Genomic DNA, 27,130 nt, shown 5'->3' on the forward strand with positions numbered 1-27,130 from the left:
CGAACCAGCTCGATGGGCTGAGCAGCATCAGGTGTGGGTGGGAGGATGATCCCGCAGCTGATCTTGGTGAGCGGCTGGGGCTGGAACCTCTGAAATTGGGGCCTGCTGAGTTTTGGTGTGGTCACCCCAGCCCTTCTCTCTCCTTGCTCCGCTTTTTGCACTTTTGGGGGATATTTTTGGATCGGCTCCATCCCTGTTTGGGCTGCACAGGCCCCAGCTCTGTTGCAGTGGTGGTCGAAGGGCTGTTATTAAACGCCCACCCCAGGCTCTCTGGCCTCACCTGGCACAGCTCCTGTTCTCCATCCGAAAGGCACAAAAAACCACATCAGCACCCAAGGGGGCCCAGGGAGAACAGCCCCACCACAGCCCTCCCATCTGCCCCATCACAGCCCTCCCTTTGCCTTCATCCTCCAGTACCTGCACCCTTCACCCCACCAAACGAGCACAAACCAACCCCGACCCGCAGACGGGCTTTGGGAGCCGCTCTGCCCCAGCGCCTCCGGGTTAGCGCGGCAGCGCAGCGGGGGCAGCAGCGCCCCTGCCTGCGGCTCCCCAGGCGCCTCCTGCATCCTCCCGCTGCAAAAAAGCACAAAAGCAACCAAACCTTGAACTTGTCCCCTTATCCTGCAAATATTCCACAGTTACAGAGCATCCCTCCTCCCGGCGGGCAGCACGGCCTTGGACACCGCGCTGCCCACCCCGAGCATCTCACGGGAAGACAACAAGGTGAGGTGGGACCGTGTGGCATCAAGATAATGTTTAATAGCCCCGTTGGGCTCACGTGCTCCGATCAAGCAAATTTCCCAGTGGGTTGAGGCTTGACAAGGGGACACCACCCCCTCAAAACATCCCCCCGCCCCAACCCTGCTGAAATAAAGTGCTGCGGGAGCCAGGGGGGCTTCGCCTGTCCCCATGTCCCCACCCCACAGTCTGTGTTGGGTCCCAAAGCAAGGGCTCCATGGAAAAGGGCTTGTAAGGCTGAGGGCATCCACCGGGAAGCCATCGAGAACACCCCGCCCCAGGTGAGCCGTCCCCCGCTGCCGCGCGTCGGGACATCCCTCCTGGCACCTGCTTAAGAACATCCCCCCAAACCTCTCCTGGATGTGGATTCTAGGGTCGCTGGTGGGTGCTGGGGGCCGGGATGACGGACAGAAATGTCACAGTCCCCAAAGGCCGTGGGGACATCAGACCCGCGTGCCCCCCGGCTCCATCCCCACGGCCCAGGAGCTGGGCCGGGGCTCGCTGGGCTCCAGCAGCCGGTCTGAGGACTCGCCAGCACTTTCCAGTTTGGCGTAACCCGCCAGGCTGAGGTGGTCCAGCCGGGGCCAGCTCCGGTTCTTACGGTCCTTCATGGGGGCCACCAGCAGCGCCCCCGGCCGGCCCAGGTCCAGGGACTTGGAGTGTCCCGGGGTGTGGAGCTGCACGTCCAGGCTGAGCTCCACGCTGGGGCAGCCGCCGTCCACGTTGATGATGACATGGCCACCACCACCATGGTCCTGGCCACTGGGCATGATGTTGCCACCACTGGAGAGCGGAGCCTGGGAAAGCTGCGGTGCTTCAGCGAGCGGATCAGCAGGAGCCCCCTCCGCCTTCTTGACAGCCCCTCGCGCCGCCGCGTCCAGCAAACAGTTGTTGAGCTTGATGACGGGCAACGCCAGGGCCCCGACAGCCGAGGAGAGGAGGGACTCGGCCCCGGCGCGGTGGGAGAGGCCGACGTTGGCCTCCGCGGAGGCGCCGGAGCGGAGGCTGAGGAGGGAGGCGGCAGGGGACGCTGCCGGGTGCCGGAGGAGCTCGGCCGTGGTCTGGAGCCTGTTGGGGCCGTAGCAGTTGGACCACTTGCCGTCAGGACCAAGGCAGGGCTGGCAGGAGAGATCCACCTGGTAGCAACCCTCCACGCACTCGGTGCTGGCCTGCGGGACGGGTGGGCCGTCCCCACGCTGGCAATGACCGTCCCCGGGGCCGGTCCCCTCGGGGAGACCCACCGCCATGGAGTAGAGCCCCTTCTGCATCAGCCTGCGGGTCTCCATGTCCCTGTTCTCGTACAGCATGGTGTTGGCGCAGATGAAGATGAAGAGTCCAATGCCCATGATGACGGGGCCAATCAGCTTGAGCTTCTCACTGTGGGGCACGTGTCGCCCAGCAGCCACCTCCCTCCTCATGTCCCCCGCGATGCTGGTGTTCCCCACGCTGGCCCCGGTGCCGCTGGGTCCCCGGTGGGGCCAGTAGCCCACCACGGCGATGGTCATGCCCACCAGCACCACTGAGATGCCCACCATGACAAAGGCTCCTGACGGCGAGCGCATGCGGAGCTGCCCCTTCACCGGGACCTCCGGCGGTGATTTGCGCCGCAGCCGGCGTCCCCGGCGCCGCGGCGGGGCGGGGGGCACTGGTGGTTTGGTCCCCCCTGTCTCCAGCACCCGCACGGGTCCATTGGTTTTGGTGCTCTCGGCAGTCATCGTGTCCGGCTCAGCCGCTCTGCCTGCAGGTGGGGAGGAGAAAGGTGAAGAGGCATCACTGGGGGTCCATGTGTCTGGGATCCCAGGAGCATGGGGACCACAAGGATGCCCAGGACACAGAATCCCAGAATCAATTTGGTCGGAAAACACCCTCAAGATCATCGAGTCCAACCATTAACCCACACCTGTCCCTGCCCCGTGTCCTGAGAACCTCCTGTCCGTCTGTCCAGCCCTCCAGGGATGGTGACTCCAGCACTGCCCTGGGCAGCCTGTTCCACTGCCCCACAGCCCTTTGGGGGAGAAATTGTTCCCAGATCCAACCTCAACCTCCCCTGGCGCAACTTGAGGCCGTTTCCTCTGCTCCTGGCGCTTGTTCCTGGGGAGCAGAGCCCGACCCCCCTGGCTCCAGGCTCCTTTCAGGCAGCTCAGAGATCAGAAGGTCTCCCCTCAGCTCCTGTTCTCCAGCTGAACCCCCAGCTCCCTCAGCTGTTCCTCATGAGACTCGATGCACTTTATCTCCAGTACCTTGTTTCCTAGATGAGCAAAAAGGTGTTGAAGCTGCTGCCAAAACCAGCGGGCAGGGCCGACTCGGCTGGGCTGGCAGGGCCGTGCACGGGTAAGCGTGGCCTCGTGATCCGGGGAAGCTCAAACACGCTCTGAACACGTCCCAGACCAAAAAACATCTTTAAAAAAGTATAAATAACCTCATGCTGACAGGAATCTGTGCACTTGCAGCCCGGCCGGGCGCCCAGCGCTGGTGGGTGACGCGGGCAGGACAGCGCGTCCGCGGCCTCGCCCGCCCCCCTGGCACCGCCGGCGCTGCCGGAGCGGGAACGCTGCCCGTGCTGTCCCCAGCCGGGGACGCGCCACGGCGAGCGCTGCAGGGAGGCCCCCAGCCAAGGGACGCTGCGGAGGGGCTCGTTGTGCCGCCGGCTCCAGCGCCGCAAAAGAAAAGCGTTGGATGGCACGGCAGCGTTGATGTTCAGCAGTTAAAAGCCAGAAGGTAGAACCGAGGAGAAACGCCCTGGCACAGGCAGCAGGGAGGGGGCTGCTCAGGGTTCACTGCCCGAGCCGAGCGGAGCACCCAGAGCCAGCAACCAGCACCACCAACAGCCAAAAAACAGAATAACAAAGTGGTTTTTTTCCCCAGCCTTAATCATCTTAAGGTGTTGTTAGCAGCAGAGGGAAGGAATTAAAGCTATGACTTTGAGGATGACAGTGTGTTCCTGGCACAAGGCTGTCAAGCTGTGACAATCTGAATAAGGGAGATTTAAAGCGAAAAAAGTCCCAAACAAACCCAACCAAACACGCAGCCCACTGCTGAGCGGGTGCAAAACGAGCTGAGAGTCCCGCACTGCCCAAGGGGAAACGCGATAAATCAAACACAACGGTCGCCCCGAACGGAAAAACGAGTTTTAAAAATCTCAGTGCTACAGGGAAACATCCAGGCACTTGAAGACATCCCAGAGACTGGGGGGGTTTGCTGCCAAATACCCTGATTTCGGTTATGCCCCATCGTTCTCTCATTACCATCTTAGGTTCAACCTCTTAAATTCGTATCAAATCCTCTGCATGAAGCCTTGCTGGCTACTTGGGGATTAAAATAAAACCCCCAAAGGCTCTTTGATAGTGTCTGTGGGGGTAATTGTGAACACCCAGGGCTCACGGCCCCAAAGTCACCCTGAACACACACACACACACACACAGACACACAGACACACAGACACACACACACAGACACACAGACACACACACACACACACACACATCCACCCACCAGACACCTCCTATTTTTGGTCCTGAGCCTTGGCCGTGTCACTTTAATCCCAATTCTCCACTATCTCCTTTAACCCCTAGAGCCCCTGTGGAGCTGCCTCCCCACTGGGGACCATGAGCAGCCCTTTGCGGGGACCACGCGCATCCCCGCCGGGGTCCGCACCGTGCGGTGCGTTGGGTCGGGTGACAGTCACCTGGGCCCTGTCGAGCTGCTGTTCCCACATTTTTGTACTGGGTACATCCTAGAGTTAAACTGGGGGATCTGGGGTGCTTAAAACCAGGGGCAGCAGGACCAGAGGGCGCCCCTCCATCCCATATGCACAGGGTCCAGACCCAGGCTGGGTCTAAAACAACTCCATTCCCCTCTCTCCCCCATTTCCCCGACGCAGGGACGGGGACACAGAGGCTGGCAATCTGTCCGCAGGCCGGGAATCCCCTCGGCCCCTCCCCGGCCATTCCTGCCCCCAGCTCCTCTCCCCTTATCTCCCCACTGCCCCATAGCTGCCTGCTTTCTGAAGTCAGTGTTTCATTGCTCATCGCTGGGGCTGCTTGTTCCCAGAGTTCAAAACCATTATTTTTATTAATAGAATCCCCAAGGTTACATAAGCTCTTTAAAAAAAATAAAAAAAATATATAAAACCCAGCGTTGCCATCCAGTTCTGCAACTCCGAGCCGCCGCCACTCGCGCGAATGGGCTGATTCAGTGCTGGAGCAGCAGAACTGGACGCGGCTCCGCGGGAGGGCAGGGGACAGGCTGGGCCCTGGAGGGGACAGGCGGTGGCCCAGGGCTCCCGGCCGCCTCCTCCAGCTGCGGTTCACCGGGACCGACGCCTCCGGTCTGGAGGGTTTGATTCCGGCTGGGGGAACGGGAGCACAGAAATGTAAATGCCGTGAGCGCTATCGGGCGAGAGGAGCGCTGCTCTGCCACCAGGTTCTGAGCTAAGCTTCCAATCCCCGCAATAAGCCTGGCATCAAAATAAACCCAAATATTTCTTTAATCCTCCCCATCACGAAGGCGTATTGCTGGCTCCACCCTCCCAGCCCAATCCTCTCACACTGTCCGCACAGACACACACTCCTAAAATTTGACACTAAATCTCAAGGCACCCGACAATAGTGGAGCTGGCTGGGGGGTAAAGCAGAATGCGGGACAGGTCCCTCTTGCAGGCAGGTCCAGCATCCCACGGGTGCCCTGGGGATGCTCTGCCCCTGCCCTGACTGTGCCGTCAGCCGGAGTTCGCAGCGCACCACAGGCTGCCGAAAAGCAGATCTGGACACAAAGTCTCTCTCTGGCTGAGGGATGATGCCAGCGCCTGGCAGGGTCACCCGGTGCTGTGTTCCCGGAGGTGCCAGCCAGGGTCACCCGGTGCTGTGTTCCCGGAGGTGCCAGCCAGGGTCACCCGGTGCTGTGTCCCGGGAGGTGCCAGCCAGGGTCACCCGGTGCTGTGTTCCCGGAGGTGCCAGCCAGGGTCACCCGGTGCTGTGTCCCCGGAGGTGCCAGCCAGGGTCACCCGGTGCTGTGTTCCTGGAGGTGCCAGCCAGGGTCACCCCGGTGCTGTGTCCTGGGAGGTGCCAGCCAGGGTCACCCGGTGCTGTGTCCCTGGAGGTGCCAGCCAGGGTCACCCGGTGCTGTGTCCTGGGAGGTGCCAGCCAGGGTCACCCGGTGCTGTGTCCCCGGAGGTGCCAGCCAGGGCCAGCAGCTCAGTGACGGGCGGGAGAGCTGGAAGGCACCTCAAGGAAAAGGGCCAAGTGCAGGGAATGCTGAGGGCGCTGCTTTCCCGGCGGGTTTATCCCCCAAGAGTCATTCTGTTCCCAGGATAACACCCGGGCAGCGCTCCGGCGAGGGACCGATGCCACCGCAGCAGCGGGGACTCAAAACCAGCATCTCCCCAGGGAGAGCATTTTAGTGCTGCTGTCCTGCCCGCTCCAGCCTGCGCTGCCCGTCTTCAGGGTATGGTCCCGTCATTACCAGGGTCCTGTCCCATACCAGGCATCCCATCCTGTACCCAGGGTCCCACCTCTGACAGACGGAAAACCCCTCATTTTGCCTTTTCTTCTCCTAAAACATCACAACTTTAAAGCTGCTCTCCTGACTTTGGGAATAAATTGACTTTGAAACCCTTTGCCAGGTCAGTCAGCAAATCCCGCAGTGTGTCCAAAGGCTCTGGTGATGGGTGAGACCCGGAGTGCCAAGGTGCAGCACAGACGCCCCCGCCTCGTCCAAACCCCAGGGAGCCCCTGTCACCACACAGGGACATTCCCAGGGCTCAGAGTGGCCGTGGTGGGGACAGGTCTCCCCCAAAGCGCCCTCCTCCCCCGCAGCTCGTCCAACAGGCACACACCAGCAAAAAATTAAATCCGGTTTAGATCGCTTTTCAACTCCTGAGATGCCAAAGCCCGTGGTGGCTGAGCTCCCCAGATCCCCTCTCTGCGGGGAAAGGGACCCAGGCAGATGAGACACTGTGGGTGCGAGGACATGGGGAGCTGCGAGAGCCCTCCCCGGCTTCCCCACCCACCAGGCACAGTGCAGAGAATGGCAACAACGGCCTGTGCCGAGAGGAGACACTTAAAAATAACTCCCTTTTCAGCCCAACCTCCACACCACCCCAGCACGGGGCAGGGAGGGATCGCACGGAGCAGCACCCAGTGCCGGCCCCCCCGTCTCACCTCCCACCCCGGCTGCAGGAGGGGTGAAGCCGGCGGGGGAGCAGCATCGGTCCTGGCATGCGGAGCACCCGTCATCTCGGATGCTCGGGGTGCTTTGAGGCCCACGTGGTGCCTCCTCCATCTCTATTTTTCTCAGTCCACTTCAAATTTCTCCCTTTGGCTGCATATTAAAGGTGACCAGATAGAAGAAATGAGATAAAAAGCCACCAGGCATCTTCCTGGGTCTGTCCCAGCAGAAGAGAGCTCTGTCACCATCCCAGCACCCACGGGCAAAGCCTCGTCTGAGCTCCATCCTGAGGGGTGAACCTCCCTGCCGTGACCCCAGCGCAAGCGTGTTCCCAACATGGTGACAAAATCTGTCCCTCCAGCTTCAGCTTTGGCTGGTGACACTCGTTAATCAATCATAATTAATTAAGTTACCTCATAGAAGCTTTTACATAAACCCAGTAACTCTAATTATCAGGGTGTGGGAAGGATTAATCTCCCCAGCAGGACCCACCTTCTGGCCCTGGGCTGGGGGTCCTGCATCGGCTGTTTAACGGAGGTTGTGATCCATTTTCACCTCTGCAGCCGCACAGGACACCCGGGTGTGACCATGTACCCTCTGCTTGTGGCCCGAAGGTCTCAAACAGCCCTCGTCTCTCTCTCCGCAGCAGCCGAGACCTCAGTTTCCCCACGCGAAGGACAGGACAGAGGAGATGTTAACACACAGCCACCTCCCCACAGCACGCACTGATGGAGATGTCACCTCCACGCCTGGTTGAGCTGCGGAGAAGCCCCTTCCCAGCTTCAGGTCACACACCCCAGGCAGCAGCCAGGAGCCACCGGGGCCACCGCTGTCACTTGGAACATGACCCAGGACAGCAGGCTATGGGGACAGACGGTGCTGGGGTGGTTTGGGGACACAGACGGGTCTGTCCCTTTGCTTTCCACCCTGTGCTTGATGGGCTTCCCCAGGAGAGATGGTCCCAACCAGTGAACGGGATGCAGCAGTGCCCAGGAGCAGGGAGTCCCCAGTGCCACCAGTAACACCAGTCCTATTCACCTTGACATCTCCAAAGTCCTCCCTGCTCCCAAAACGGGGCCAACCGCTCAACAACTCTCTACCCCTCAGGCAAAGAAAGTGCGTGGAAACATCCAACCGATTACTAATTACAAGAGCTCGCCTTACCCAGATTTGCTCTGCTAATTAGACTAATCTCCATGGCTGGGAAACGAGCCGCAGTCACCCATTGCGAGATCACACAAGTTGGGTGGATGCTCGACTCATGTCAGACCCCCGCGAAGGGGATCGTCATTCCCAGCCCCTATGACGGGCCATTGTTTAAGGAGACAATAGAAACGCCAACAAATTTCATGTTTCTCCTCCAAGCTGATGCTGAAATCAGGACATCTGCATTGCTCAACTTTTTTTGATATGAACCAGATGCAAATAATTAATAAATCCAAATTCAAGATAATGCAGGCATCTAAATTTAAACAGAAAGTAGATTTCTACTGGCAGCTTTTTTCTTGCTTGGAGGAGGAGGAGGAGGGGGGAGCTCGGGGGGATTTCCTAGAACTCCTGCCCCCGGGCGCCCCAGGCATGCCGCCCGCACCAGAGCACCCTGAAATCCTCACGGCCACGAGAAAAGGAAAGAGAGAAATAAAAAAGCTGTAGGTTGGGATTTCCAGGGAATTAGGACCAAACTCCTTCTGAATTTGGCACCTCCGCTGCTGCTCCTCTGAAGAATCCCTGCCAGTGTGGAGGGAGGGAGGCGGGGGCCGCCAAGTCCTCCCTGCTCCCAGGCATGGCCCAAGTTCTCCAGCGGGTCAAACACATAAAGCCCATCTCCTCCCACCCCAGGGACCCACATCCCACTCTGCCTGCAAGCGATGAAGTTCCCAGCTCTATTCCCAGCTGGGATTACTCTTGCCTCCAGCGTTTTAAACCTTTCATCTCTTCTAATCTCTACCCTGCAAAAGCCTCGTCTCCCCGATTTTGTGAATCAGAATTAAAACCCACCTGGAAGCGAGACGGGAGCTGTGGGTCTGGCTGCGGTTGTTCCCTCCCTCCAAGCTGCAGAGCTGAGCCCTTGTGCAAAAAGACCCTCCCGATCCCCAACTCCGAGAGCTACCGGGATCATTTCCACCCACTTCTCCTCTCTCGAGTGTCTACACCAAATCCTGCACAGGGATCGGCTGCGTGAGAGCTCCGCTCCTTGCCTCACCCCCTGCGAGGAGCCTCGGGGAACTGCACTAAATGCTGAGCCGGATTCTGGCCGCGCAAGGGTGCGTGTGCCCGTGCGTGGGCTCCCACACGAGTCTCCGTGCACATCTGTGTCAGAGTGTGCACGCGAGTGTGCGTCTGCAGGCTGCATGTGCGTGTCCATGTGCTGTGTCTGTGCGTGTTTCTGGTGTCTGTGGGAGCGTGTTCGTGTCCGCGGGTGCCCCGTGTCCGTGGGTGCCCGTTGTGCATCCCGCCGCGGGATCGCTGTGCCGGGGTTCATGTGCGCGTGTACGGCCGGTGCCGTGCCCGTGGATCCGCGTGGGTCCCCCCACCCCGGGATCCCGACCACCCCCCATCCCGCACTCACCGGCGGCCGCCGAGCCGTTCGCCTCCCGCCGGGGCCGGGGCCGCTCCCCCGGGGGCGGCGGGCGCTGGGCTCCGCCGCCGCGGCCGGGGCCATGGAGCGGCGGGAGGCAGCGGGCAGCCGGTTCTCAGCTCCCGGTTCCCGGCTCCCCGCTCGCCGCCGCCGGGACGCCTGTGCGCGGGCGGGGGGGCGGCGGGTTCCGCCCGGCCCCGGGTTCCCGCCCCGGCCGCGGCCCCGCGGGGGGCGGAGCGCGGGGCTGGCGGGGAGGGGCCGGGGGGACACAGGACGGGACCCCCCAGCCCCCTCCGGGGTGCGGGCTCCGGCGGGGCCGGTTCGCGGCCGTGGGAAAGTTGCGATCGCTTCGCGGGGATTTTCCGGGCTCCGAGCGCGGCTGAGCCAAACCGGGCCGGGGAGCGGCGGGAGGAGCCGGGCCGGGATCCCTTCCCCGCCTCCCCCGGGTCCCTTCTTCGCCTTTCCCTGCAGGGACCCCCAGCCCGGCACCCCGCGCAGGACGGGACCCCCCACTGCCCGCGGGATGCTCAGAGCCCCGGGCCGGGGTCTCTTCTCCCTCTCCCGCGGCACAGACCCCTCAGACCCCACTCATCCCAGCCAGGCCAGCCTGGGCTTGCGGAATTTTCCCCCTTCCAGCTGCGAGAGCACAGGAGAGTTCAGCAGTTGGGATAAAAACATTACCCCAAGTTAACTTCGGCAGCCGAGGCGTTTGCTGCAGCCCCCGCACCAGGCCGCGCTCGGAGCGGTCCCCTCAGGCGCTCGCTCCTCCGGGCGGGCACACAGGGGAGGGAGCTCCTGCAAGGAGCCGGCTCTGAGCACAGCACTCTGCTTTTCTTCCTCCAAAAGATACACACAGATCTCTCTGTCAACCCCAAGGATTTTGGCGCTGAATGCCTGCACCCTCATCCCCACATCCCCATCCTAATCATCGCATCCCCATTCTCACCCTCATCCCTGTATCCTCATCCCTGCATACCCATCCTCATCCCTATATCCCCGTCCCACATCCCCATCCTCATCCCTGAATCTCCACCTTCATCCCCACATCACCGTCCTCACGGGGCAGAGAGCAGTGTCCCATGGCTGTAAGTGCTGGTGGCACATCACAGTGCACTGAAACAACCGATCTCACCAACATATTCACACACCAACACCGGAACACAACGCTCTGGTAAATGCTGAGTAGTTTCGGCCCCATTACACTCTCAAACCACTGACATTCTGCAGGCACAGAGGCTGTTTATCAGCCTTTAACTATAAATGTACCGAGCTTGCGTTCCCCCTCTCCCCCATAGCTGTGGTAAATCTCAGAGCACCAAACAAGACCCCGCTCTCCCCAGGGAGCCACAAGAAAACCCTGCAGCGCCCCACATGTCTTTGCCCCCAGTGCCCCCGGCCCGCAGGCCGGTGCAGAGTCCAGCCGGCCGGCTCTGCGGCCGGGAGCAGCGCCCAGGGGAGGGTTCTAGGGGTAACGCTCAGAAATGGGGCACAGGACACCGGGTTCCTCGCCCGTCTTTGGCAGGGGAGCGTCGTCCGGTGAGTGAATGACGAGAGAACATCCCCAGTTCTGGGTTATGCTGCAGAGATGCTGCACAGTGTCACCTTCCCCTGCCAGGCTCTGTTAAAGCATCATTTGGGAAACTTTGGAGCTTCTTGAGCAATGAGGGATTACAGCTGCGGGTTCAAGGTGCCAGCTGCATCGCTAGACCGGAGCGATGCCTCAGTCATCCTCATCTCATCCTGACAAGCCAACAAACACTACTGCCCAGATATTTGACTCCAGCTTTTCACGCTGTTCAAGTGACACGTTCAAGGTCTCTGTTACTGCTGGAGACCATCTGGGCACTCCACAGCCCAGAAGAAATGAATGCTTTTGAGCAAAATTTGATTTCCATTCAGAAGCTGTACCTGTGCCAGGCGGAGCTGGCCAAGCAGCCGGGGGGGAGGCGGCGAGCGCCCAGCACCGGCAGCTTCGGCAGCAGGGTCAGGGCAGCGCGGGCAGGGAGGGACCTGGCAGCGCGGAGCTGGCACAGGCGCTGCCCATCCCCGCTCTGGAGCCTGCCCAAAGCCATTTCCCAACTGCAGCTCACCCAGCGATGCTCAGAGGTGGTCGGTCTCCCCTGGCTTTGCCATTAATGTGAGAAAACATTGTCAGAGGCAGGAACAGGGGAGAGGGCAGGTGCCAGCGGTTCTCCGGGGGTTAAAGCAGGACGGCGCAGGGGAGAAGCTCAGGTTGGCTCTTCCGGCCAGCTCACACAGGGAGAGGCGGACAAACCACTTCTGGAGGAGCAGAGAGGGAAAGGGGAGAAAAGAACCCGCTGTGGACAGAAGTGACAGCAGGGAGGGGAGGAAGGGGCTCAGGGGGGTGGACCAGAGATGTGCAGGGCTGAAAGCTCAGAGCCTCTGCCCTGATGCTCTGGGAAAGGGTGGGCAGTGGTTGCCCTTACACACACGTCTTGGATGGGGAGGAAAAACAAAAGACGATATGGAAAAGAATCGATGTCACTGTCGCTCTTCAGAGAGAGGAAAAACAAATCTCATGGTAATTGGGCACATTCTCTTGATTTTGAGGGACGAAAGGGATCTGATTCCACCTCGTTCCAAGCCCTGGCAAAGCCTCCTCTGCTCTGCGCTGGGGCCTGGGCAGGAGGAACCGTGTGGAGGGAGGAAGGAGAACTAGAGAGCGAGCAACCCCAGCCAGGAGCTGAGATCAGAGAGGAGGAATGTTATTATGGAGAGGCTGCAGCTCGGGGTGGGGATGACTCATGCTGGAGAACATACAGCTGTTGGAGCGGGGTTTGGCATCGGCTCCCCAGGGCTGCGGATCCGTCCCCATCAGCATAGCGGGGGGAGAGGAACCCCCGCGGTGTCCCCGATCTGGCAGAGGCATCAGCCAACCTGCGCTAGGGCAGGGTCACCGCCCACAGAGGTATTTTGGGCAGCAGGCTTGGCAGTGACATTTCTTGTTGGTTGGGTCCCGGCTGGCTCAGGGACCCCCAGGGTGGGGTGGGTGATGCTGCCCCGGGGGGTTGGGTGGCGTTGGATGGGTGATGCTGCCCCAGGGGGTCGGGGAGGCGTTGGATGGGTGATGCTGCCCAGGGGGTCGGGTGGCATTGGATGGGTGATGCTGCCCAGGGGGTCGGGTGGCGTTGGATGGGTGATGCTGTCCCAGGGAGTCAGGGAGGCCTTGGATGGGTCACCCGCTCTGCTCAGCCCTGGAGCTGTGGCCGTGAAAAAGCACAAGCTACACAACCAACATTTCCCTACTAATGGGGAAACGGATGCACAGCGCCGGGACGTGATGTATTCGCACAACCAGGTCAGCTCTGGAGGTTAAAAAAAGCCTCCTGATGGCTTTTCCTCGCTGCCGCATCCTCGGCCCATGGTCATGGGGCACTGGGAAGAGACAGAAAACTGTGTGGCTGAAATCACCATCCAGCTGAGGAGTCCGACCTCCATCCACCCCCTCCCCGCGGGCAGCCGGCGCTTGCAGGGCACGGGGGATTCCATCCGATCTCCACCAACATCCGGCCGGCAGGAGATGCTGCAGCAGCTCCCCCGGTATTCACGAGGTCGCTGCGGAGGAAAGGGGGAAAAGCCATTCCCCGCATCCACTGACGCCAGGGCAGGAGCTCGAGCAGGGCCTCAGGAGCGGGGACACGAGCCGGCATCGCCCCCAGGCCCTTTCCGAGGGATTTCTTTGGTATCACACCTGGAATAACCACAGCGCCAGATTCCCAGCACCCGGGGTAAAAGGCTCCACGGGCGCCTCGGACGTGGCCCCGTTTCAGTGGTAAGTGACCGTAAATATAAACAGCCTTGTTATTAATCATGTTCTGTAAATGTGGAGTCATTATCTTTATGTCCCTGGAAAAGTAATTATCTCCAGCTTTTCACTAAGAACCTGGAAAAGCCTAAAGACTTGAGTTCTGGAAATGTCACCCGTCTCCATGTAGAAGAAAACCTGCATATTTTCACAGATTAATATGAGTTAACCCAATTAAAAAAAAAGAGTTTTAATATATTTCCAAAGCTCTCAGCTAAATGCCTCTTCTCTTCCCACTGATTTATAATCCTGTTTTGCAAACCCTTCCTGCCTTGCGCGTGTCACGCTGTACTGGATGCTGCTGTATTTCATTCTTCACCCAGCGGTTCTTGTCCAGGAGGGAAGGTGGGATCTGATTTATGGGATCTCTCCTCCGCCGCCATGTACAGCGATTCCTCCTCGCCTGACCAGCTCCCGGGTCACACAGCCCCGCGTACAGAATCATTCCTTCTGTACGAACAACCAAAAAGGAACATTTTCCAGTTGAAGGGAACATCAAGCCGATAACTTCAGGCCAAATCGCAGCTCTGTCAAGTTTCATGCGACTGAAAGGCCACAGAAACGTATCCACGCTTGACAGAAAATATTTGGGAAGATAACATTGCCTGCTGCATTTACATTCCTGATGCTCAGCAGCCGGGGGGAGGAGGAGCAGGGGCAGCAGGGGGAGCGGTGACCAGAGGCTGCAGCCCCGGGACCCGCGTCAGCCAGGAGCCACTTGGCCATCGCATTTCCAGCTCCAAGGATGCAGCGTTAGCACGAGCTGGGGGGACATCTGTGCTGGAGGTGGTTTTAATTTCACCCGGTGCCTCTCTAAAGCAGAACACGCAACGCGCGTCGCGGACAGAGCAGAGCTGGAGGTGCTCGCTGCCGTCGCGTGCGTCCCCACCACCCCGGTGCACGGCTCAGGCTGGGGGTCCGCGCCCTAATTTTAAGCATCCAGAAGCATTCAGGACAGGGGGGTTTCCTCTGAAATTGCTGCATCTGCCCATAACTTCGTTTGCTTGGTCACACGAGGGACCAAGATCCGACTCCTGACGGGAAGAGGAGACCATCTAGGAAGGATTATCCCGAAATGCACCAAAAGACTCACCCTTCTAGCTCTTTCCCAGATTTCGGAGAGGTTCCCGCATCAAAATATTTTGGTTTGTCATTTCGGTTCTGTTCTAAATTACTAAGCATTAGTGCTTGCTAATGTTGAAGTAACAAAAATAAAAGCTGGAATGAAGTGCTTCAGCTGAAGCTGGGATGGGATATTTCGCAGAAATGCAATATTCTGAGATTGCCTTTTCATTTCAAAATGAGCCATAACAACTCCAGCTCCAGGTGGCTCTTGGGGGAGCAATCTGTACCTTCAGCCCACTCCAGCTCTGCGGGCACAGGCAGGGACAGGCAGGGACAGGCAGGGACAGGCAGGGACACAGCACCTTGTCCCGCAGGAGAAATCTCCAACTCTTCTGCGCCTCCCGACCCTCCCTTGTTAAACCATGCCCTCGTTAGCACCAGCCCTTCATTAGCAGCTTGCTGTCCCCTGTTCGCAGAGGTGGCACTGATGGGATCTGGCCACGTCCCCCCAAGCAGGACACGGAATTGTGCTGAACGTCCCTCTCCCAAACGCCTGGACGCTCGGGGAGCAGGGCTGGAGCTGCCCCGGTCACCTCTGAGGCCACGGGGGTGAAATCAAAGAGCCGTGGGGCAGGTGGGGCAGAGCGGGGCGATGGGCTGGGAGCCAAGAGGGCGAAGGGCAGCAGCACCCAGGCACTCAGTGGCACCTCTGGCTGCCCTCGGACCAGCTCAGACACGGCAGCTTTATCCCAAACACTTGATTTTTCCCTCCCTGGGAAGGTCCTGGGGCCCCTCGGCTGCTCAGCAAGATGGGATGGGGTGGTCTCAGTAAGATTAACGGCCATGGGGTTTGCACAAGGCTGGGATTCACCCATAGGGCCCATTTCCACCCCAGAAGAGCCAGAGCAGAGCTCATTTGCCATATGGCACTGCCGGCGAGCAGCTGGGAGGAAGGCAGAGCAGCTTCTCCACGGTTTCATCTCCGCAGTTTTCTTCTCTGGAGTGAGAAGATCAAGAGGAAGCAGCAGCCGAGAGGGGACATTTGCTGGCACCCCCCCTTCCACGCCGGAAAGGTCGGGTGCTGAGGGTGCAAACCCGGCACAACGGAGATTCCAAGAAACTGTTTGTGCTCCAGCACCTCCCGGTGCTCGGCCTTCCCAGCAAAGGCCGGGCAGGGACAGGACGGGCTCCAAAACAGGAGAGCAGTGAGAGCTATTAAAGCTAATGGGCGGGAAGTGGCCATGAATAAATCAGCAGCATCCTTCCAGCCATCAGAGCCTGAAACCCTGCCCTGTGGAGAGAGAAGCGGACGGGATGTCACCACCACCTGCGGTTGCTTGATGACGGGGGCTATTCAACGCCCTACAAATTTAAGACCCCTGGCCCCCCCACCCTGCTATGGGTCAGAATTCTGGACCTCAGCCCCCAGCCCCATGCACAAACCCCTCAAGTCCGGCCCTGAACATCGGTGAGCAAAGCTCCTCATTTCCAACGGGCCCCGGTTGGTCTGCGCCGGTTTCACGCTCGCCCTCCCCTTCGGACGCTGCGGACGGGAGGGAAGGTGCGGGCAGGCACCACTGCTTCAACCCTCTCTTCAAGCACATTCATCCTGCAGCCGTCCAGCCTGGCCTCGCTAATCCCAGATCCTCAGTATTAGGCATTTAATCTTGCATTTTATCGTGTCTGCTCTTACCGGAGGGTCTGAAATTAAAAGGGAAGCAGGAAGGAGCTTCCGCGGGTTTAATTGGTTCTGGCTGGTGCAGAAGAAGGAAGGAAGAAGGAAAAGGTAGCGGTTTCTTTTGCTGCTGTTCCTTGGCGTTTCCTGAGCAGCTGTAACTATTCCCAGAGGGGAAGAGATGCAGCATCAGAGGAGGAGGGGAAAATCTTCCCCCTTCCCGGGCAAAGGAGGAACCTCTGCCCACAGCCCGGGCAGGGGGAACCTGTGCCCACAGCCTCTGCAGGAGGAACCTGTGCTCACAGCCTCCGCAGGAGGAACCTGTGCTCACAGCCTCCGCAGGAGGAACCTGTGCTCACAGCCTCCGCAGGAGGAACCTGTGCTCACAGCCTCCGCAGGAGGAACCTGTGCCCACAGCCTCCGCAGGAGGAACCTGTGCTCACAGCCTCCGCAGGAGGAACCTGTGCTCACAGCCTCCGCAGGAGGAACCTGTGCCCACAGCCTCGGCAGGAGGAACCTGTGCTCACAGCCTCGGCAGGAGGAACCTGTGCTCACAGCCTCGGCAGGAGGAACCTGTGCTCACAGCCTCCGCAGGAGGAACCTGTGCTCACAGCCTCCGCAGGAGGAACCTGTGCCCACAGCCTCCGCAGGAGGAACCTGTGCTCACAGCCTCGGCAGGAGGAACCTGTGCTCACAGCCTCGGCAGGAGGAACCTGTGCCCACAGCCTCCGCAGGAGGAACCTGTGCCCACAGCCTCGGCAGGAGGAACCTGTGCTCACAGCCTCGGCAGGAGGAACCTGTGCTCACAGCCTCGGCAGGAGGAACCTGTGCTCACAGCCTCGGCAGGAGGAACCTGTGCTCACAGCCCAGGCAGGAGGAACCTGTGCCCACAGCCTCCGCAGGAGGAACCTGTGCCCACAGCCTCCGCAGGAGGAACCTGTGCTCACAGCCTCCGCAGGAGGAACCTGTGCTCACAGCCTCCGCAGGAGGAACCTGTGCTCACAGCCTCGGCAGGAGGAACCTGTGCTCACAGCCTCGGCAGGAGGAACCTGTGCTCACAGCCTCGGCAGGAGGAACCTGTGCCCACAGCCTCCGCAGGAGGAACCTGTGCTCACAGCCTCCGCAGGAGGAACCTGTGCTCACAGCCTCGGCAGGACGAACCTGTGCTCACAGCCTCGGCAGGAGGAACCTGTGCTCACAGCCTCCGCAGGAGGAACCTGTGCCCACAGCCTCCGCAGGAGGAACCTGTGCTCACAGCCTCCGCAGGAGGAACCTGTGCTCACAGCCTCCGCAGGAGGAACCTGTGCTCACAGCCTCCGCAGGAGGAACCTGTGCTCACAGCCTCGGCAGGAGGAACCTGTGCTCACAGCCTCCGCAGGAGGAACCTGTGCCCACAGCCTCCGCAGGAGGAACCTGTGCTCACAGCCTCCGCAGGAGGAGCCGAGCGGCTGCGGGGCCGAGGCCCAAGGGCACCATTTCACTGTGTTCCACGATGTAAAGCTGGCAGGGAGAGAGGGGCCAATGCGGGATGCGGGCGAGTCAGGGCTTGATGCATTTGATGCCATCTCCCGCTTGCAGGAAAGCAGGAGTCCTGGGGTATAAAACCTCAGTTTCCGTCCCCCCCGGCTGCTGCGCACCCGCTGGACGCCTCGTTGTTCACTCCAGAGCAGAAACCCCCACGCAGGACACGTCACCATCAATGCCATCCCACCCGTCACCCCCAGGTCCCACCAATGCTCATCAGAAATGGAGCTGCCCTGGCTAATAAATGCACTTTTAAAGTTATTACTGGCAGAATGAAGACCTTTTAACTGCATTTCCCCCCCCAAGACGTAACATACTTTGACCTCAGCTGAAGTATCTATTAGCAACAGGTATATACCTTCAATACACTATTTTCTAAACAAAAATAAGCAGATCTGCAGCTGACGGGATGCAAGAAAAAGCCCAGATGATCAATCTGCAATCCTGCTCCTCCACACGCCCCAGGAGAAGCAGCCGTGGGAGCTCAGCAGGCTGGGCTGTGACCAGCAGCTGCTGGGAAGGTCCCGGGATGCCGCAGGAGGCGGCGGCTGCCAGCCCGGGGGACCCCGCGTCGCACCAGGGAGGAAACGACGGTTGGAAGAGCTACGCGCACTGAACAGCGCAACCTGCCAGGCGCTTCGTGCAGCCCAGATAAGCGGAACTGCCAGCTGGAGCCTACCCAGGTGAAACCGCCAGAACCAGAGGGCTCTGAGGACAGGCAACCAGGCTGGGGGTAAATAAGGCGCTTTTGGACCCAAATCTGTGAGGTCTTTCCCTGTGCGGGTGTGCAGAGGGAGTTACGGCTCTGGGCACGGCGCAGGATGGAGAGGTGGTGGCTCCTGGATCCCCCACCGGCCGCACCAGGAGCCGGCGCTGCCTGCTGGGCCGGGCTGTGTGAACCACACTCCTCCAACTTCTTACAGCGGCAGCGCACAAACATCCCTGTCCGAGCTGCTACGAACATCCCTGTCCGAGCTGCTACGAACATCCCTGTCCGGGCTGCTACGAACATCCCTGTCCGGGCTGCTACGAACATCCCTGTACGAGCTGCTACGAACATCCCTGTCCGGGCTGCTACGAACATCCCTGTACGAGCTGCTACGAACATCCCTGTCCGAGCTGCTACGAACATCCCTGTCCGAGCTGCTACGAACATCCCTGTCCGAGCTGCTACGAACATCCCTGTCCGAGCTGCTACGAACATCCCTGTCCGAGCTGCTACGAACATCCCTGTCCGGGCTGCTACGAACATCCCTGTCCGAGCTGCTACGAACATCCCTGTCCGAGCTGCTACGAACATCCCTGTACGAGCTGCTACGAACATCCCTGTCCGAGCTGCTACGAACATCCCTGTCCGAGCTGCTACGAACATCCCTGTCCGAGCTGCTACGAACATCCCTGTCCGAGCTGCTCCGCCAGCGCCCAGGCTCGCGGTCTCCAGGGAAAAGGTGCCCACAAAAACCACGTTTTGCAGCCTAAACCCTTTGTGAGAACCGGGCTCTGCCGGCTCCCAGCGCAGCACCCCGGGCTCCACACGGCAACCGCCCTGCTGACACACGCACAGGCACACGCGCAGACACGCACACAGACACACACAGACAGACACGCACACAGACACGCACACGGACACACACAGACAGACACGCACACAGACACGCACACAGACACACACAGACAGACACGCACACAGACACGCACACAGACAGACACGCACACAGACACGCACACAGACACGCACACAGACACACACAGGCAGACACGCACACAGACACGCACACAGACACGCACACACAGACACGCACACACAGACACGCACACAGACACACACAGGCAGACACGCACACAGACACGCACACAGACACGCACACAGACACGCACACACAGACACGCACACACAGACACGCACACAGACACACACAGGCAGACGCACACAGACACACACACAGACACACACAGACAGACACGCACACAGACACACACAGACAGACACGCACACAGACACACACAGGCAGACGCACACAGACACGCACACAGACACACACAGACAGACACGCACACAGACACGCACACAGACACGCACACAGACACGCACAGGCAGACGCACACAGACACGCACACACAGACACGCACACAGACACACACAGACAGACACGCACACAGACACGCACACAGACACGCACACAGACACACGCACACAGACACACGCACACAGACACACGCACACAGACACACACACAGACACGCACAGACAGACACGCACACAGACACGCACACAGACACGCACACAGACACACACACAGACACACACACAGACACACACAGACAGACACGCTCCCTCCGCTGCCAGCCTCCTGCCCTTCACATGTGTAATTAACCCCACATGTTAACGAGCAGGCGTGCAAAGCCAGCCTGCCTGCCCCAGCGTTTGCCGGCGCAGGGTTGGCCGCACAACTCGCTGGTGGCTCCTTGTCCTGCTCCATCACAAACTTCGGCTTTTGGGGAGAAACGTCCAAAAGCTGCTTCTCCAGAGGCGGGAGCAGCCGCCGCGAGCTCCCGCTGGCCTGGGACGGGTTCGGTCACGGTGCGCAGCCCTTCCCCAGGCAGAGCCAGCAGCGCTGCTTGCAATTAAAACAGCCCGGCCCTTTCCGTTGCAAGGTCTGGCTCCTCCCGCCAGCCCTCGGCGAGGTCCAGAGCCCCCGGCTGGAGCTTCCTGGCACCAGGAGTTTTCCCTCCCTGGAAAGGATGGGGCTGCCTGGGCTGGGGGGGTGGATTCACCGACATTCAGGTGAAGGTGAACACCAGTTACTGCGCTTCGCTGAGACGTTTTACCCAGAAAACAACAGACACCTCGTACAACCCGTCCCAGTCCATGCCTGCCTATATATATTTATATATATCTATATACATATATATATATATATATATTTGTAACCCCAGTGGGTCATTGCAGCCCAGCACGAGTCCCAGACGGTCACAGCTGACCGGCCACCAGTGCAAAGGCATCAGCAACCGTGACAAAGTCTGGCTATAATCCCTCTGGAGAGGATTAATCTGTGCTGATTCCAGAATGAAGGCGTTTCATGGCCAGCCAAGGACCAAGCACCAGCAAAGGGACCCGGGAGGGACTGAGCAGGGATAACCAAAAACCAGAGGGCTTTTCGGGAGCCAAAGGGGTAACTTTCACTTCAGCAACCTGACACTGTTTTCCACAGCAAGTTTTCAATTACGGTCTGGCTAATGGAAAATCCTGTAATAATTATGTCAGTGTTGTAATGTTATGGAAGACGCTGTAATGAGATGAGGGCTGTGCCGGGGGCAGCGCAGCTGCGTGCAGGGGCTGCCCCGCTCCCTCCGGCCTCTCTGCTCCCCACAAAGGTTTGGGGGCTCAGAGACCTCCCTGGTGCCCGAAGCACCACCGCGTTGTGGGTGAACACCGTGGGTTTCTCCCACCACAAGCACGGACAAGAGGGGAATCAGTAAGGGTCTCGTGGAGGAGCCTCTCCAGAGCTCTGATCCTCTGCAGCTCCATCATCTCCATCAGAGATACTTTTCCTGGAGATATTTATGGCTCTTTCCGCGTTGCTTTCCGTGTCCCGCTGAATATTGCATGCACGATTGCTCCCCAGGACCGACAGTCTGAAGAAAGCTGGTTCTTTGCAGGCTTTTCTTGAGCTGCTACATGCACCTCTTCTCCTCACCGGCGTGACTGTACCTGCGTTCGGCACCGATGGCGTTTGCAGGCACAGCGGGTGCGAGCGGCAGCTGAAACCTGCCGGGGAGTCGAGCTCAGCTGCTGGAGCATCTCTGGGGCTCAAGGCGAGAACCAAAAGCGGCATCTTTCCTTTTCACGGGCACGTGTTGGTCAGCGGAGCCACCCCCGAGCCGTTTATTCCCAATCCCTACGTGGTGCTTGGCTGCGGATCCTGACCCAGACACAGAAAGCAAGGACTAGGAATTGAAAACAAAAAAAGGGCAAGAAACAGGGTGAAGAGGAAACAACGCGCAGGTGCGAAGGGAAGGTGGGGAACCTGTGCCTTACAAAGCTTTGCTCCTTACAAAGGTGCTTACAGAGATCACTATTGTTAATTTATGTAGATCCACACTTGTGCTGGAAGAACTCAGAGCTAATTAAACAGCAACCGCAGAACAGCCTGGCCTCGGCTCCCGTCCAGAGAGAAGCAATTCCCGGGAAGAAACAACCCCACGGCGAGAGGGAACTCAGCTGTCGGTGCCGCTTTCCCCCATAACGTGCTGATTAATCTTCCTAGAAATTATGCGAAATTTGGGATGATTTTCTGGAGAAGAGGGAACAAATAGGCTCACAAACCTCGGAGTTCTCCCAGCGCAAACTCCTTTGGCATCTGAAGGCTCCACGGTGGGTTCGACTCAGTGCTCCGGGGAAGGGATCAGGGGTTGAGCAGAGACTTTTGACGCCAGGCTGAGCAGAAGACTCGGATGTGACCTCCAGATGAAAACCAGGGAAAAAAGGAGCCATTTGGAGAGTAATTCGCTAACCCTGCTAACAGGCGCTGGAGCAATCGCACACGTGGCTCTAATAGGCAGGAAAATAATTAACACTCTGCCAAGGGCTCAAGTGGTGATTTTATGAGTCCTGCTGAAACCGAGCTCCCACAGGGGTATTGGAGCAGGGGTTTTTCATTCTTTTGGGATTATTTCATGATCTCATGTGCAACTATTGAATTTTCCCATCTATGGATTTACGCCGAGCTGCCCGAGCAGCAGCACATCTATTAACATTTATTAACCCTGCTGCCCCACGAGGAAAGAGCTCAACCGGCTCGCCTCGGGACCCCTCGAGCCAGGCGCCCCATCCCCGACCCGCTGCCGACGCGGCCCGGCTGGGGTTTACCAGGAGCCAACCCCGCTGAACGCCAGGGGCCTTTCGAGGTTCGTCGCATCCTGCGGGAGAAAATCCGCCTGTTATTGTAACGACCCGTGCAATAAACGCTAGCGGACGCATCCTGCGCGCCTTGCCTGCGGGACCCACCACGTCTGACGGGTTCACCACCTCCGGGTCCGCCAGGCTCTCCCGAGAGCGAGCGCAAAGTCGGCGTTTCCACACGTCCGACCCCAAAACAGCCGGGCGAGAGAAGGGGGATCCCTGCCTTGCCACAGACGCTGGTTTCTTCTCCCTCGGCCAGCACAGGAGCTGAGCAGCCTCAGACACTCAGCGACGCCAGTTGAGACCAATCGCACTTTGGCCATCGCCCCGTGTACCTCTGGAGCGGATCACACGATCCCGTCCCACTCCCGCTGTCCCCCCCGAGCCGCGGAGCGGGCTGAGCAGGCAGCGCTCGCGCGTGCTGGAGCGGCTCGGGCTGCAGCTCTTGTCCTCGCGTGCCCTCCAGCGCAGCGCGGGGCGCTCCGTGTTGCAGCTGCCGGCAGATGGGTCTCCATCCAGCTGGGTGATGGTTTCCTATGAAACCGGGCAAGACCAACACAAGGTCCCTCAAGGTCCAAAGCTGTTCGGCTTCTGCGATGGGATAACGGAAGGTAAAACTACCATTATTTGCAAAGTATCTCTGCCATAGCAGGTCTTGCCCCATGGGATCAAAATAAGACTTTGTTTTCTTTATCCCTTCCAGTAATTTATCAATTTTACTGCTAAACAAAGCCGCCGCTTTGAAGGGGAGGTCTCCTATTGTAAATCTTGTTCCAGAGGAAGCTGTAAATGATCCTAACCAGACATGTTTTGTTAAAGGGATGCACTTGCTACTGCTCTGGCTGAGGGCTCCGCACCATCAAACGGCGCCCTGAGAATTCAATTCACTACATCGCCTTCCTCTGCAGAGCCAGCGCTCCCGATCTCCACCACCCAGAAGGACTCAAACACACGTTCCCAGCTCTGTGGTAAGGCTGCGATACCCTGATGGTTTGGTGCTCAAGAAGCACAACACCTGGAACGAGAGCCAAGGTTTGTTGAGCCGTGTCAAGAGTCTCCAGCTGGGCGATACTGGTTTTGGGGGGACATTAGCATGTTATACTCCTCTTGGCTATTGCCACAAGCTCTGCAGAACCCAAACTGATAATGTTCCAATGCCCCACAGCCCTTTGGGGAGAAATTGTTCCCAGATCCAACCTCAACCTCCCCTGGCGCAACTTGAGGCCGTTTCCTCTGCTCCTGGCGCTTGTTCCTGGGGAGCAGAGCCCGACCCCCCTGGCTCCAAGCTCCTTTCAGGCAGCTCAGAGATCAGAAGGTCTCCCCTCAGCTCCTGTTCTCCAGCATGGGGGTAAAGAGCAGGAGAAGCCCGCGGGGTCACCCACGTGTGTGCAGCGTTCACGGATGAGAAGAGCATCGACCGTGGGACAGCGGCAGAACGAACCGAGCGCATGGAGAATTGATCGGCGGGAAGGGGCCGCACAGGGCGGCGGAGCCGGGCAGGCAGGACTGGGGAAAAACAACCCAGGAAGGAAAACCGGGCAGGCGCTCCTGAGCTCTAAAGACTAATCAGGTTAGTTCTTTCAGCCCATGGTGCTCTGGTGCAGCGCAAGGAGGAGGAAAAGAACTCATTTCATGGGAAGAAGAAATAAAAAAATTAAAAAAAAAAAAAAAATCAATGTTTCAACTACGCTGTTTGTTCTGAAGACGCTCGAAAAGTTCTTCACTGAAACCAAAGAGCAAGACCTTCCCAGCCAGTGACCAACAGCAGCGACGCGCTCCGGAAAAGGGACATTTATATTCGATCCATTCTCTGGCCCTTTTCAATTCCATTCCCAAGACAGACGAGTTCAAGATGGTGCAAACACCACCTAGAGCCTCACGGAGCAGCCGTGCGGTCCCGCTCCGTAACGCACAGACACACCGCAGCTCCCCGGCGCCCACGTCTGCCAGGGACGGCAAAGCCCGGAGCCGCGCGCTGGTGCCCGAGCCCCGGCGGAAAAGCTCCGTCCGAGCTCCAGGACGGTGCCCGAAGCGGAGGCGGATTGGCAGCCCTGGTGAAACCATCACCTTGTGTTTGAGGACAAGCCCTGGGGGAAGCACAGCACCCACACAACCGAAGGCGCCGGTACCGCGGCCCGGGACGGGAGCTGGTGGGGAAGGGGTTTGTGGAGGGGACACCGGAGCCCCCACGCCAGCCCCTCGGGGCTGCGGCACCGATACCCTTCCCGTGCATTTCTCAGAGAAACGGCTGGAAACGTTCCAGCAGCAAATGTATCCGTCTCCAAAAGGGAAAAAATATCCTGCTTACATTAACAGTGTCTGGATGGTGAATAATGTAGAGGACAAAGCATCGCAGGGCAATTAATAAGCTGAGGCTGAGCTTGGTGGCAAGGATGTAAGGAAATACTGGGGGAAGCGACACGCAAAGCCCGTGAACAGCGGAGCAAGCGCATTATTTGAGGGCAGGACCAGCATGTCTGCAAATACCAGCTCTTAAACTCCAAAAGCAAAGGCCAGCAGCCTCCTGCCACCCCGGCTGTAAAGGCACAGGATGCTGGTGCGGGGACACGGACACCGCGGGGACACCGACACCGCTCTACCGCATCCTCCAAGGGGGAGGAAGAAGAGGAAGAGGATGGCCGGGCACTCCCGGCGCTGCAGGGGGTGCTGCTAAGACTCCTTTTCCCCAGTGTTGGCTTCACCCCACCGGCCACATTCCCCCCTTCGGCAAATTTTCACAGCAGTGTTAACAGGAACGAGGGCGCTGCTCGAAGCTCTGTGCAAGCGACAAAAATCACACAGCTCCCCGCGAGCAAAGCAGGTCCCACCTTCCCCGGCGGGAAAGCACAGCCCTGCAAAGAAAGGCAACAAGGGGAGCCTTGTGCACGTACCTCACGGCACAGCTGGGAACCGCTGGCCTCCACAGGGAGGAGGAAGAGGAGGAAGAGGAGGAGGATGACGTCTCTTCTGGAGGTGCAGGCTCGTGTGTGCTCACCTGCTTCACTGGAGCAAACGCAGCCCTTGAGCCACAGCTGCCAACGCTCAGTGTAATTACAGGGGCTTGACGAGCACTCGGGATGGGCAGAGGTGGCTCAGCTGGTCTGAAGGGCTGGAACCAGGGACATGAGGGCAGCGACCACTGAACTGTAGAACGGTTTGTGTTGAGGGACCTTCCCAGCCCCCCAGTGCCCCCCTGTCATGAGCAGGGACATCATCACCAGCTCAGAGCCCCGTCCAGCCTGGCCTGGGATGTCTCAGGGATGGTTCATCCACCACCTCTCTGGGTACCTGGGCCAGGCTCTCACCACCCCCAGGGCCACAATTCCTTCCCCATGTCCAGCCTGAATCACCAAACATCGATGCAAAAAAGCGATGCAGGTGGCACATCCCCGCCATCATCCTTCATCTTCACCTTAAACCAGAGCCCCCTTGGGTGGGCGTGCAAACCCCACAGGAATTGTGCCAGGGCCTCGGCACGAGGGGAAAACCAGGCCTGAGGAACACAGGACCGACCACAGAACGACTGGAGCATCCAAGCAGGCAACAAACAAACAACGGGTTCTTCCTGCCCAAGGAGAAATGCGACTTGGGACAAAACATTCCATGTCTGCCTGAGCAGAATATTCTGCAAATATAATCAGACATGCAGGTGACTAATGCACCCTGTTCTGGTAAGAGTTCTCCGTCAAAACCTTGGTTAAAAAACATCCCTTCTGCAGTGCAACTCAGATCTCACAAGCGCCAGGACACAGGGAGGCATCCCAGCGGAACCCCGGGGGGCGAACAGAGCGCGGAAAAGCCAAATTTGATGTTACTGAGCACGCAACAAGCATCCAAGTTAACCCGACCAGGAATCCAATCACGGTAACAAAAGCAAACAAGGCGAGGTTTAAATAGAAGTAAAAAAATCTTGGAAGGGAAAAACCTATGAGAGCAAATGTTTACCCTGATGATGGGACAGTTTAGAAACAGTGGCTGCGTGCCAGCTCTCCGGTATTTTTAGTTCTGAAGGGTTTGCTGATCTCAGCCACCCTGGTCCCTCCCGCCCTGGGCTTCAGCCTCTGGCTTTATCAGAAACACCTTTGTGAAAATCAGGCCAAAAGCTCCTGCCACCTGGTCCTGGGGAAAACCAACCGAGTGTTGCAGAGTGGTTTGCAATTTCTCAGCTGATTGCAATTAGAGCAGAAACAAATGCCCAGGTGAGTTAATTAAAGTTGTTACAGCTGACACAGTGAAGAAGCCCAACATGGCACCGGGGAAGGCAGAACAGACGCAGAGGCTCTGAATGCAGAGCTTTAACACAGATTCACACTGATAACAAGTCCTTGCCAGTTTTCGTTAAACGCTCAGATTTAGGAGGGCGCCGGAGCCCGGGGAGGATCTGCGGTAGGAAAGGTGATGGAGCGAACACCCTCAGCAGCACAGCGGGGAGCGGGGACCAGCCGGGCGGGCGGCGCTGGCCGAGGCTGACGCTGAATCACCCAAAGCTCCAACGTGCGCTTGGCTCCACCTGACAAAAGAGATGAAAATGCTGCCTTGTGTTCTCATTGCCAGGCTTAGGGGAGGAAAACAAGGGGACAAAGCGGGGAAATCCGCGCTTCCCTGCGAGCGCCGGCCGGGCTCGGGCTCCTGCGCGGAAAGAACGAGTCGCGC

The 27,130-nt window shown here is 58.9% G+C and overlaps 1 protein-coding gene across 3 annotated transcripts; it reads right to left on the reverse strand.

The window, feature by feature from the left end:
• Positions 1-742: 742 nt before the first annotated feature.
• Positions 743-9,658, reverse strand: TMEM200B (transmembrane protein 200B). 3 transcript variants are annotated; one of them, XM_065857451.2, is made up of 2 exons: positions 9,476-9,658; positions 743-2,479 (listed from the first exon to the last, which is right to left on the reverse strand). In XM_065857451.2, exon 2 carries the CDS (start codon positions 2,454-2,456, stop codon positions 1,185-1,187), a length of 1,272 nt encoding a protein of 423 aa, XP_065713523.1. In that variant the 5' UTR covers positions 2,457-2,479; positions 9,476-9,658; the 3' UTR covers positions 743-1,184. The 3 variants fall into 3 exon arrangements, with proteins under 3 accessions (XP_065713523.1, XP_071655091.1, XP_065713525.1); XM_071798990.1 differs by lacking the exon at positions 9,476-9,658 and adding an exon at positions 8,905-9,423; XM_065857453.2 differs by lacking the exon at positions 9,476-9,658 and adding an exon at positions 2,982-3,230.
• Positions 9,659-27,130: the final 17,472 nt, after the last annotated feature.

The sequence above is a fragment of the Patagioenas fasciata genome, chromosome 25, assembly GCF_037038585.1.
Source record: "Patagioenas fasciata isolate bPatFas1 chromosome 25, bPatFas1.hap1, whole genome shotgun sequence".
In the NCBI taxonomy this organism is placed as follows: domain Eukaryota; kingdom Metazoa; phylum Chordata; class Aves; order Columbiformes; family Columbidae; genus Patagioenas; species Patagioenas fasciata.

Coding starts and splice junctions, on each gene's coding strand:
- TMEM200B (XM_071798990.1), bottom strand. CDS start 9,388: ATGAACCCCGGCACAGCGATCCCGCGGCGGGATGCACAACGGGCACCC. Junction 2,480..8,904: donor AGCTCCCGTCTCGCTTCCAG/GTGGGTTTTAAT, acceptor CCCCACCTGCAG/GCAGAGCGGCTGAGCCGGAC.